At 45.6% G+C, this 12,558-nt stretch overlaps 1 protein-coding gene across 6 annotated transcripts in view; it reads right to left on the reverse strand.

The window, feature by feature from the left end:
- Positions 1 to 12,558, reverse strand: part of PRR5L (proline rich 5 like) — a 102,446-nt gene that overhangs the window by 55,737 nt on the left and 34,151 nt on the right. For 4 of the 6 annotated variants that reach the window (XM_033205042.1, XM_033205045.1, XM_033205041.1 and 1 more), the window contains one exon: positions 3,689 to 3,737. In XM_033205042.1, coding sequence (XP_033060933.1) covers positions 3,689 to 3,737 — 49 coding nt within the window. Of the gene's footprint in view, positions 1 to 3,688; positions 3,738 to 5,383; positions 6,869 to 12,051; positions 12,076 to 12,558 lie in introns of those variants that run through there. The other 2 variants (XM_033205046.1, XM_033205044.1) reach the window with 2 other exon arrangements.

Raw genomic sequence — 12,558 nt, forward strand, 5'->3', positions numbered from 1 at the left:
GGCAAGCTCGGAGTTGGGGGTCAGGGTGAGGAGACAGGCTTGACTGCTGAATGCAGATGCCTGGGCACGGCCATCTGAGCCTCTGCAGTGCAGAACCCAGCACCCAGGTAGTCCATCTTTCACCTCTCCCAACAGCCAGAGCCATGGTTTTGGTGACTTTCCTGTCCACCCCTGGGCTCCGTTCCTCATCTGTCCTCAGGCCTTCCTTCTGCCCCTTTACTGGAGGGACACACTTTCTGGCATTCCTCCTGATTTTCCCTCCTGAAATGACATCTGACAGTCGAACGTGAAGGCTAAGTTCGCCTCTACAAGCCTTCCCTCTGGGACGTGCCTCCTTATGTGGAGATTTCTTCTGTAAAGTGAATGGTTTGAAACCAGCCCATTTTTAAGCAATACCTGCTAATGAGCTTTCCAAAGCTGAGTCTCTCTGGAACCACCTGCATGACCAGGGCCAGAGCCAGGGCCACCTACATGATTATTCTTTGCATACTATTTTTCTTATATCAATCCACTTTTTAAACATATAAATATGTTTAAAACAGAAACCATAGCAACATCATTTACACTAAGTGAAATGGAACTCAATGATCAACTCAATGCCAACAAAATAATGTTAAGAAATCCTAACTAGTCAGTGTCCCTAGCTGAAGACACTAAGTTCGAGGACTCCTCCTCCTTCTTCAAACAAGGGAGATTACCAAGTCCTGGAGGAGGGGAGAGGACACCATGGTGCCACTCAAGATCTTCTCTAGCACAATGCCAAGGGTGAAAGGAAAATAAAAGAGGAGAGCAGTTTCTAACCACAAGGCCTAATGTGATTTAATGTCATTGCACGCATCACCTAAAATCATTTCAGTGATCTGTGGCAGAAAATCCCTCCCTGTCTCCCAAGAAGGTTTGCTGAGTATCTACTATGTTCCAGGAACTTTGCAGGGAGTGGAGAACCAAAAGAGAGAGAGGGAAGGGAAGGGGAAGGGGAAGGGGAAGGGGAAGGGGAGGGAAGGAGGGAGGGAGGGAGGAAAGGAAGGAAGGAAGGAAGGAAGGAAGGAAGGAAGAAAGGAAAGAAAGGAAAGAAGGAAAGAAGGAAAGAAAGAAAGAAAGAAAGAAAGAAGCTGTGTGCCCACATGACACTTAAAATCTATTTAAAAAAAAAAAAAAAAAAACTGTATCTAGGAGAGCCTTGTTTCCAGATCAGCACCTTAAATAAACTTCGATTTAAAACTGTGAAAACCAGTCCTCGCCCCGCACCCCTGGCAAGAGACTCTATTCACATAGCAGCTTCTCTGATTAGGTTCCCGATAGGAAATGACAAGTGGTTATTAGTTTTTAAGCATCTGGCACGCTTTGTAAGCAGTATTAACTGCCCCCAAAAACCTCAGGGCTTCCCAGATAAACAAGTCCCCACCCAAACACCCTTTCCTATCCGCCCTAGGGGTAACCCCCAGCCCAAAAGACAAACGACATTTAAAACCTGATTGAAACCACACCAAACCATGGAGCTTTTAAATGTCAAGGAGGAAGGCAATTCAACCCAGCAGGTTTCTCCAGGACTGACTGAAAAACCACTTCTCTGTAGTTAGATTTTTAAAAAATCAATCAGTAGAGACAGCAAGAGAAGAGAGTGAGGCCAAGACTGACCTTTGAGTCAAGGGCAACTGAAATGATTCACATTTGTGACTAATTATCTCTCTCTTAATCTTTATGTTTTTGTCTCCCTGAACAGGAGCTGTCTTCCAAGCAGCTGAGACATATGACCAGATTGAATTCCAGGCTTCTGTTGGGTCTTGGTTTGTCCAGATTTAGAGGAGCTGTCTGTGTGTGTGTGTGTTTAAACAACTGACATGTCATTCTTTTAAAGTGCATGTAAAAGTTTAAGCTTCCTGAATCTCATAAAGAAAAGTTATAAAAGGATGCCTGTACTGTTTTCAAAACCTAAAATCTCTTTAAGCTGTCTTATTAAAAGTATGCTCTATTTGGATACAGAATAATATTGCTAACCTGAAACCAAGATGTTATGCATTGTATGCTACTTTTCCACTTGAAGAGATGGATTACACCTTAGAATAACACATAGGCACTTGTATACATTTAGTAAGCACTTATTACTGTCCTACTCTCTCTGCTAGTCACTGAGCACTTTTTATAAATAGCTTACTTAGTCTTCACAACAACCCTATAAGGTTTGGTCGTATTACTGTTGTTTCACAGAAAAGGAAATACAGAGAGGTAAAGCAACTTGCTCAAGGTCACACAGCTAGTAAGTGGCTATGCTGGGCACCGAACCCAAGCACTCTGCCTCTAAAGTCTGTGATCTTGACCACTACCCTATACTGCCCCCCTACACACTATGTACAGAGTGCTTTGCATGTGTTATTTCACATAAAGCACATAATAACCTTTTAAGATAAGTTGTATGTTTAGTCGCATTGTACAGATGAGGAAACCGAGGCACAGGGAGGTGAAACAGCTTGCCCATTCAGCAAATGAATGAGAAGTGGGGATTCTGACTTCACTAAAGTGCCGTCCAGTCAGTTACTCCTTGTCACCCAACACTCCCCATTCCGTCTCCACCATATGCCTTTGGTTAGAGTCATGAAAACAGCTTGTGTCTGTGAATGAGAAACTATCCTCTGATTGGTCCTGGAACCTTAAACTCTAAACTAGCTTTATGCTAGAGCTTTATAGACAAGGGAGAAGTCTGACTGATCCAGACAGTGGATCCAGATGTGGTATGATTCAGGGTCCTCTGGGGGATTCCCATGGTCAAAACTATTTTCTCGGTAATACTAAGCGATCTGTTTTTTTCCCTTGCATTATCCACAAGTTTACAGTGGAGTTTTCCCAAAACTACATGACATGCAATATCATTACAAGTTGAAAGTGAAGCAGATATAAGAATCCAACTGTCTTCTATGAAGCCAGACAATGCAGACATCTCCTTACTATTTTATTCTGAGAGTTATTTTTCATAAAAATGTAATTAGTGCTAGTATGTAATAGGCTTATTACTTAAATAAATTAAGACATATTTTAAAGCTCTTCAGGTTTAATTTCTTTTTTTTTTTTTTTTGAGACAGAGTCTTGCTCTGTCACCCAGGCTGGAGTGCAGTGGCCGGATTCAGCTCACTGCAAGCTCCGCCTCCCAGGTTCACGCTATTCTCCTGCCTCAGCCTCCCAAGTAGCTGGGACTACAGGCGCCCGCCACCTCGCCCGGCTAGTTTTTTGTATTTTTTAGTAGAGACGGGGTTTCACCGTGTTAGCCAGGATGGTCTCGATCTCCTGACCTCGTGATCTGGCCGTCTCGGCCTCCCAAAGTGCTGGGATTACAGGCTTGAGCCACTGCGCCCAGCCTTAATTTCTATTATGGTAAAGATAGACATAAGACAAATAATGGAACCATCCATACTATTCTTTATTTTGATACAGACAAGGATCAAAATATTTTATGTGTGTAAAGGGGTCCTGAGACCAAAATGCCTGAGAACTGCTGCATGGGACTGGGATCTCCATTAACTGCCGGGACACTCAGGCCTGGTGCCCCTCTGCAACACACAGCACACAGCAGGAAATAGGGATATGTAATTTTGGCTGTTGAAAGAATGTCCAATTGTACAGTACTGGCCACCCCCTTTAGGTCCATGCCCCCACATGCATGATAATGACGGATGCTCATATCCACACAGCTTACCTGAAAATAGTCTGTAATAAATGATCCAAGTTCACTCTTCAACAGCCGCCTGGGGAGAAGGGAGAAGAGAAACACCGTCAAGCGGCCCTTGATGGTACAGCTCATGGTGACAATGTGCTCGCCAGTGGCATGGGGTGGGGCCAGGCCTGAGAAGTTAGGGGCACTTTCTTAGGTCCTGGTCCCCCTGACCCCATTGTTATCATGGAATTGTAGCAATGGAAATCCTAGAAGATGCGTTCCTCAGTTCACTCTGAGAAAGTAGCACTGTGAAGAGGGCAGCCAGCCACAGGAAATCCTAATTCCAGCAGAGCTGCTGGGGCAGGCCAGGGCACCTGGCTTTATATGAAGCAAAAAGAAGAAAAGAAAGACCATCATTTTGCACTCCTCCACATTTGCAGAGCACTTTATAGTTTAAAACGCATTTTTCTTTTTTTTTCTTTTTTTTTTTGAGGCGGAGTCTCGCTCTGTCGCCCGTACTGGAGTGCAGTGGCCGGATCTCAGCTCACTGCAAGCTCCGCCTCCCGGGTTTACGCCATTCTCCTGCCTCAGCCTCCCGAGTAGCTGGGACTACAGGCGCCCGCCACCTCGCCCGGTTAGTTTTTGTATTTTTTAGTAGAGACGGGGTTTCACCGTGTTAACCAGGATGGTCTCGATCTCCTGACCTTGTGATCCGCCTGTCTCGGCCTCCCAAAGTGCTGGGATTACAGGCTTGAGCCACCGCGCCCGGCCTAAAACGCATTTTTCATACATTCTTCAACCAAGGATTATAAAGTGTATGTTGAGGGGGGGTAGGAGTAATTATTATTCTTCCTGTACAGATTTAAAAAATTATGCCTCAGAGAGTTCCCCAAAACAAGTCAGTGGCAGAGCCAAGATTTGAACCCAGACTTTTTGCAAAATCAACATCTTTTCCCATAACTCTACCCTGTCTCTCCTCCAAATCCAGAACCCCTCCCCCGACCCAAAATTCAACTTGGTACCATGGTTTGGGTGGTCTTACAACCCATGCCCAATGGACTGAAGCAGTCTTCAAGGTGGGCCACAGCAGGGAGAACAGAGAGATTTTATTTATCCAGCAATGAAGATGTGTTGAATGGCTCTTTATGTGTTACACGTTGTTCTAGCACCAGGAGTTCAAAGGTGAGTACGACAGACAAGGTCTCTGCTCTCTTCTTGGGGGCTGATGGATAGATAGCATGTTAATAAATACACTCACAAGATGATTTCAATGAATCTTAAGTGCTAATAAAATACAAATGGAAAATAGGGATATTGACGCCAGCTCTCCTTTTCCCTGTGACAAATAATGGAACCACCCATACTATTCTTTATTTTGATCCAGACAAGGTAAGGGAACAAAAAAACAAGAATAACTTGCTCCCCAGATCCAGTGAGTTCCCTAGGGAGTAAACCCTTCAGGATTTCAAATGCTTTTTTTTACTCATCCCATTGGTTATGGCTAATAAGGAGCAAATGCTCAAGTTTCTGACAACCCTTGCTGAGGATTCACTCCCCCAAAACATGTTCACTCATGTCACTGAAGGATAAACAAGAGGTTACAGCAAGATGTTGTTTTGTGCAGAGAAAACAGGCACAATAAAATTAAGACAAAAAAAGAGAGAACCACACGATTTGAATTTCTGTGCCAGAAAAAGCCCTGGAAAACCACAAACACAGGTTGAACGAAGAAAATACCTTCCTTTTCCCATGACGGAAAATATGTCTCTCGTGAATGCTGCATTTTGAGGGCCAATTTAATGGCAGTCTCATGGAGGGCCACCCCGTCAACACAACCCAGGGGTTCTCCCAGATGTGGGCAGGTCTGATCCAAGAGAAGGAAGCCTTTGTCAAAAGCCACTGGACTAAGTGCAGGTTGGGCATTGCTAGTCTTTGAGGCAGAGGCTAGATGCGTCTCTCAGACAGGAAACAGCAACCTACGGGGTAGCCTAAAGTGGACAGAGGCTTTGAAACAGGAAGAGGTAAGAAGATTGCTTCTGACCACAGGAAGGAGAAACACCTTCTAACAAAGTCCTCATGGTCCTTGGGAAGTCTCAACGCCATAGGTGAAGAAGCCAAGCTTTCCGCACAAGTGGAAAAACAAGTCCTAACAATAGACTACTTAGGGCAGAGCTTCCCAGGGAGGTATCTTGGGTACTCATGATGCTGAGGGACTAACATGGTTCTGAGATCATATAATACGCTGTGGAATTGGTGTCCCAAGGAACCCACAGTGGGAAAACACTGTGCTCATGAAGATGCCATGGGTAAGTTGAAAAAGAAAGAGTTCGGGGTTAAGGGGGCCTTCAAGATAAAAAACTATGGACATCCTCCTGGAGAGCAGCATGGAGGAGGGATCTATGCTGGTGCCGGAATTACGAGTTTGGGCTGGATATGATTGAACAAATAAGGGTTGCCCCAGGCATCTCACAGTGGGATGCAGAAAAGCATCCTGATGCTACCCAGTTGAGGAATCCAAGACATCTCCTCTCCTTCTATCAGGCAGGGCAGGAAGGGGCTTCACTCTATAGGGAGGGTGGAAGCCCAGGAGCCTTACATTGCAGCCAGGGTGCAGCAAGCCACAGCCAAGGCCAGAATTCTGCAGAGGGTCCCAGGAAGAGAAGTCTAGGTAGAAATCAGCCTAACAGAGCAGAAGCTAAAGAGCAGACAATGCAACTTCCAAGATAAAGACTTAGCAGAAAGGACTCTGAAGCTAGAAGCAGCTATAACAGGTGATGAGATGGTAATGGGGAAGAATAAAGAAGTAGAACATGAAGAGGGGCCTTCTACCATGCTGACAGTGATAACTATTTCTTTACTGAGGAGGAACCAGACGTGATGTGGTAAACTGCTTTATATACTTTAAATATAATGGTCCATAGCCAGGTACAGTAGGAGAACCACACACTTGTCCTTTTATCAAATCTAGAATGCAAAGCCTTCTCCACTAGGTACTGTTCATAGAATTATCTGAACAGAAAATACCTTATTGATCACTTAAGGCAAGATTCTATTGCTCTACGTGGGCAAATCGTAAGCTACACTGCCCTTATTCCTTATAAAATCCTGCCTTCTGTCTGGGCATGATAACATGGTTAGACAGGGTCACATGTCACATACGTGCAGAGTTTTTCATTGCAGCAAAATATAGAAATCAACATAAAATATGCACCAATAAAGTGCTAATAAAAAGATTATATTCATCCAGGCAATGGAATTCTATGCAACTATTTAAAAAAGGGAGTGAAGAAGTGCTCTAAATAATGACATGAAAGATTTAAGTCATAGTAAGCAAAGAAACAATGCAAGATACAGAACAGTGTGTACATACAACAGGCTATCTTATAAAATGGGAAGAGAAAAACAAGAATACACATTTTAGTTTACACTACATTAACACATTTGTTGGTCAATTCCACTCTTACATAACTTGCTGTTCAAGTCTGCATTACTATATGAATGGGTTTCCCCATAGCCCCTTAGAATTGAAATATATAGCTCCTTGATTTTTAAACACAGAGAACACAAATACATTTTATTTATTTTTTAATTCATTAGCTGTTTTTTATTGAGACAGAGTCTCACTCTGTTGCCCAGGCTGGAGTGCAGTGGTGCCATCTCAGCTCACTGCAACCTCCGCCTCCTGGGCTCAAGCGATTCTTGTGCCTCAGCCTCCTGAGTAGCTGGGATAGCAGGCACCCAACACTGCTCCCAGCTAATTTTTGTACTTTTGGTAAAGATAGGGTTTCACCATGTTGTCCAGACTGACCTCGAACTCCTGACCTCAGGTGATCTGCCCACCTTGGCCTCCCAAAGTGCTGGGATTACAGGCATGAGCCACTGTGCCTGATCCACATATGCATTTTTTAAAATCATATGTAAAAAAGTACTGGGTTGTGTGTCCTCTTCTTCATGTCTACAGGTAAAGCCTTGGAGAAGCTTGAAGTTGTTGCTGGAAATTACGTAGGGCAACACAACACTTTAGCCAACTCGATTCCCTGAAGTCTGGGGAAGATGCTGTCCTGCAGACACCACATCACCAGACCCCATTCCAGTCCACAGACCTTGTATAAAGTATCCAGTATTATCAACTGTGTTTCCATATGTATTTCTTATATACACATGAAGGAACTCTGGAAGAATACCCAATAAGTTACTGTTACTAATACTTATCTTCGAGGAAGAGAGAATGGAAAACTGGTTTCTGGGATACAGGGGTGGGAGACTCTACTGTATACCCTTGCTATATGTGTAAAATTTTTGAACCACGTCAATACAATCCTATTCAGAAACAAATTTTTGCCGGGCGTGGTGGCTCAAGCCTGTAATCCCAGCACTTTGGGAGGCCGAGACGGGCGGATCACGAGGTCAGCAGATGGAGACCATCCTGGCTAACACGGTAAAACCCCGTCTCTACTAAAAAATACAAAAAACTAGCCGGGCGCAGTGGCGGGCGCCTGTAGTCCCAGCTACTTGGGAGGCTGAGGCAGGAGAATGGCGTAAACCCGGGAGGCGGAGCTTGCAGTGAGCTGAGATCCGGCCACTGCACTCCAGCCTGGGCGACAGAGAGAGACTCCGTCTCAAAAAAAAAAAAAAAAAAAGAAACAAATTTTTGAGATTCTGAAATTAATAACCACCACCAAGATTATTGCAGAATGGTCAGAAGCTCGAGAAAGAATCGCATAAGTCCCTATCAAGGGCACATCAGGAAGCAGGGTGGGTACCAGCTAACAGAGAATCCCACAAGTCCTGGGAACCCACCAGTCCAGACCTGCCTCAAGCTAGTAACCCAAGAACCCTTTTTCCCAGGACTATAGAGAGTGAAAAGATGAGGAAAGGGGGCCAGGAGTCCCCAGCAGCGCTGGCTAGGCCAGCCTGTGAGCAGACTGTGGCTGAGTCATGTTGCAAATCTACAATCCATGTCTATACTCTGTTTATTCTGCTTGCATTGGTTTATAAGGAAAGAATGTTTCTGAAAAAAACTCTATCTTGTCTCAGCTGAATTGAGAGAAGGGGATTTTCCACACCTCTGTTCCAACACACCATCTCCAGTGGAACTTGGCAGACACTTCCCCACTTAAAAGCTACCTTCCCCCCATCGAAAAAAGAAGGAACTCAGAGTGGAGACCCCATTAATTAATTATTTGAATCTTAACCATTTACTGCAAACATAATGTTATGTGTTAGACATGGTGCTGGATGCCAGAAGAAAAGGATGAAACAGAGCTCAACGATTTCTCCTGTGCCCCACGAGAGAGTGATCTGGTCCACTCTTTTGTAGGGTACAGGAGGTTCATCTTACCCAAAAGATGAGAATAAAAAATATCAAGGCATTAGAAACCTAGGCCAAAATCATAATGAGACAATTCACCCTATAGCCTTACTCACGTTTACCAATTTAATTTGTAAAGGACAAGAAAGAAGAGAAAAGCTGGAGAGAGACAGCCAAATTAAAAAGGCTGTGGTTTGTGGTTCCCTAGATGCAGGAAAGATGAAAACCCTGATTCCTAACACCTAGGCCGTAAGCTCCTTGGAGGCTCAGGCCTAGAATCTGGCAGCCTCCCTTCCACTTTTCCCACTCTATCCTAGGGTTGCTGCCCTGTCAACAGAAAAGCAATTACTTGTTAGAACAAACAATCATCATCATCATAAGGAATAACAAACAAATTGCTCTTAGGCTGGAACCCGGCATTTTTCGCCAATTAAAGTTTATTGAGCACTTACTGGGTGCTGGAAACCACTGTCAACAATGTAGGCGTTCCCACATTTAAGCCTAAAACAGAACTGTAAGCAGCAATAATAGCCTCACTTTTAATACACAAGGAAACTGACCCGAGCAAGCACAGGCCAGAGATAACATGTGTCTTGTTGCAATCAGGGAGCCCAGAGCTGCCCGGCTCTGCATCTTGGCAGCCACTTAGCAGCTGTTGTTAGCAATGACCTGGGACAATTCACTGGTTCTTCATACTTCAGTTTCCTCACCTAGAATGTGGGGAGGATAAGGATACCTACTTCATAGGATTACTGTACAAGTAAAATGGGTTAATCCTCATCAAATTGCTAGAATGCTGCCTGGCCCACAGCAAGGTTTGGCAAGCATGAGCTGCTATGACTTCACCCAAGACTCTGAATCCCAAGGTCTTGAAAACTCCAGCCCACTGCTTCTCAGCATCTTCCTACAAGTACAGCCACACTAGCATTTCCTATGCCTGGGATTGAGGACCCAGGAGAAATTCATAAAGAGGGTAATATGTTAGGTAGGGCCAGACCAGCTGATGAAAGGATAAGAAGGTAGGAAGGTGGAGGCAAAGTTTTGGAGAAGAGAATTGCCGGGACATGTAACTGACATGAAAGCAACCCCTCAGCCTCAGCAGCCTCCATATGCCAACTGTTTCACATATTGGACTTCCATGCCTGGTCTCATTTGAAAACAGAATTCTACCGCTACCAACCCCCACCACAAGCCACTGAGCCAGAAAAAGGGAAGCCGGGAACTGAGGGTAATGTGAAAGGGACACTTACATGGGGCCTGACCAAAATGAGAAACTGGGTGTGAATTTCAGCCAAAAGCCAAAAGGAGGCATAATAGGGGGAAAAAATGGGGAAGCACTGACTGGTCTACATGATCTCACCCTGTCTCCCTTCCAGGCTGACCAGCTGAGACACCACCCCAGTTGACAGGATTTCCTGGTATTACACAGACCTGCGATCTCACGCCTCACCGTCTTGTCAACTCAACTTCCCACTTCTGTGGGCTGAAAGGTAAAGGAGGCATTACTAAAAGCTGGAGTCAAGCTGGTGGAGAGGCACAGGGACAGCAGGATGGTAGCAGAGTGGGCAAGCGCAGAAGTGACAGAGGGAAATCACCTCGGACATAGTCAGTCTGCCTTGCACACAGAGAAAGACCAAAGGCGGCGAAATCCTTCTCCTTGTCCCAACTCTCTTCCCACATGAGGTTAAAGAGGATGAGGCAGCTTGCAAGAAGTGCTGCAGGTGAGCCAAGATGAGTTGGAATAACCATATCAGTCGTTAACATTTCTGTGCCATTTGGCAAGTAGGGGTTGCCCAAAGTTCCCTAGCCCTGCACCCTGGCCCTTTGGCGAGATCTGCCCAGACCACCTCAAGATCCAGGAACAGCAGAGGTCCTCCAGAGTCCTGTGCCCAATGCTGTAGTCGGTCAATGCCCATCCAGCCTGATTGCTGAATGTCCTGATATCACCCACCTCACTTCTGCGATAGGATATGTTTCAAGGAGACAGCTTCTCTTAAGTCGGAACACACAGAAAGACTCCCTCCCCTTCTCTGGTCCATTCCATGGGAACCCATGGGAGGTGGTATCCTTGACTCAGGACATGGAGTACTCTCACGTTTTGGGTGTCTGCATCCTAGTGGGTGGCAATGGGAACAGTGAGAAACATGGGAGGAAAACCGACAAAGAGCATTTATTGAACTCCTAGTGATGCGGCACACTATGCTCAGCAGTCTGCACACAGAATCTCAAATTCTCCAACAGCCTCACAGGTAGGAGTGTATCCTCATTTTGCTGATGAGATTGATGCTCAGAGCTTTGCCAGGGGCATACCCTGGTAGATCCCAACTCAAATGGAGGCCAACCTAACCAGGCAGTGGTACCCCCCATGCCACAGGGGCAGGCAGGCAAGGAAGGGAGGCAAGTGAGTGTGTACTGTAAAGACCAAGAAAGTCCCTCTAAAGCCAGCAGCCAGGCCTCAGCTCCCCTGACGAGCTCCATGCCAGACCTTGAGTCCAGTGCCCAGATCTGACCTTTTCCAGAGAGTCTGGAAACCTGGAGTTTTAGGTGAGAGGTCCAGATTTCTAAACAACTTTTAGGCCAAACACCACATGCGCCAACCCCATGGGTTTCCAATCTGCCATTTCTAATAACCCTTCTTAACCTGAAAACCAAGTCTGTTTCTCAGCCACAGCAGGTACAAAGTAGTAACACATCATCGGGCAGAGTCACCCAGACCAAGAAGAGACCTCATCTTAATCCCTTCCAAACTAGGCTTCTCAGAAGGCCAATGCCCCCTCATGATCTATTCACGAACCTATGCCCAGGTACATCAAGCCCAAATCGGGATAATGCCAGCTCTGTGTGGCTCTTGTAGCCCACTTACTAAGGGTTTAAGGACATGGGAGACTTCGGTTCAAATCCCAGCTCAGGCTCTTTCTGGCTACATGACTCCGGGTGAGTTATTCCACCTCTCTGTATCTGTACTTCCTCCTTGTAAAACAGGGATACACTATCTATCTCACAGGGTGTGGGGAGTTTTAAGAGTTGACCTACATGAAGCACTTGGAGCGTTGCACATACTAAACGCTAAGCAAGTGTCTGCGGTTATCATTACCTCGTGGCATCAGGCCAGGGATTGGTCTATGATATCAGCCTGTGAGCTGGATCCAGGCTCACCTTCCTCCCGTCCCCTCCCAGCTCTCCCCACTACTGTGAGTCCCCCTCTCCTACAGTCAACAGACTCTGTTAAAGAGATGGAAAAATCGGAGGTGGATTTCCCTTTGGGTTTCCGGCAAGCAACTGACTCAGAAGGAAGATATTTCAACTCAGACCTGTCAGAGATCAAACACAATTCTTGGAACCTCCTCTTTCCTTGAAAATCTCTGGGGTTTTCTTCACACCACCTCCTCCCTCCTAACAAGAACAGAAGCAGGGTGGTTGGAGAGAGAAGGAAAATGTGCGTTTCCTGTCTCAGGCCGGCTGCAGATAACTCATCTCTGGTTTCCGGAAACCTCATCTCTGAGCATTTATTTCTGCAGAGAAAAAGTCCTCCCAGGGAGTTTGAGGAGGCGGGAGGGCATGGAGTGGTGGTGGTGGCAAGAATGTTAGATCCTCAACTGTG

This window comes from Trachypithecus francoisi, unplaced genomic scaffold (assembly GCF_009764315.1).
Source record: "Trachypithecus francoisi isolate TF-2019V2 unplaced genomic scaffold, Tfra_2.0 Lachesis_group8, whole genome shotgun sequence".
Taxonomy (NCBI): Eukaryota; Metazoa; Chordata; class Mammalia; order Primates; family Cercopithecidae; genus Trachypithecus; species Trachypithecus francoisi.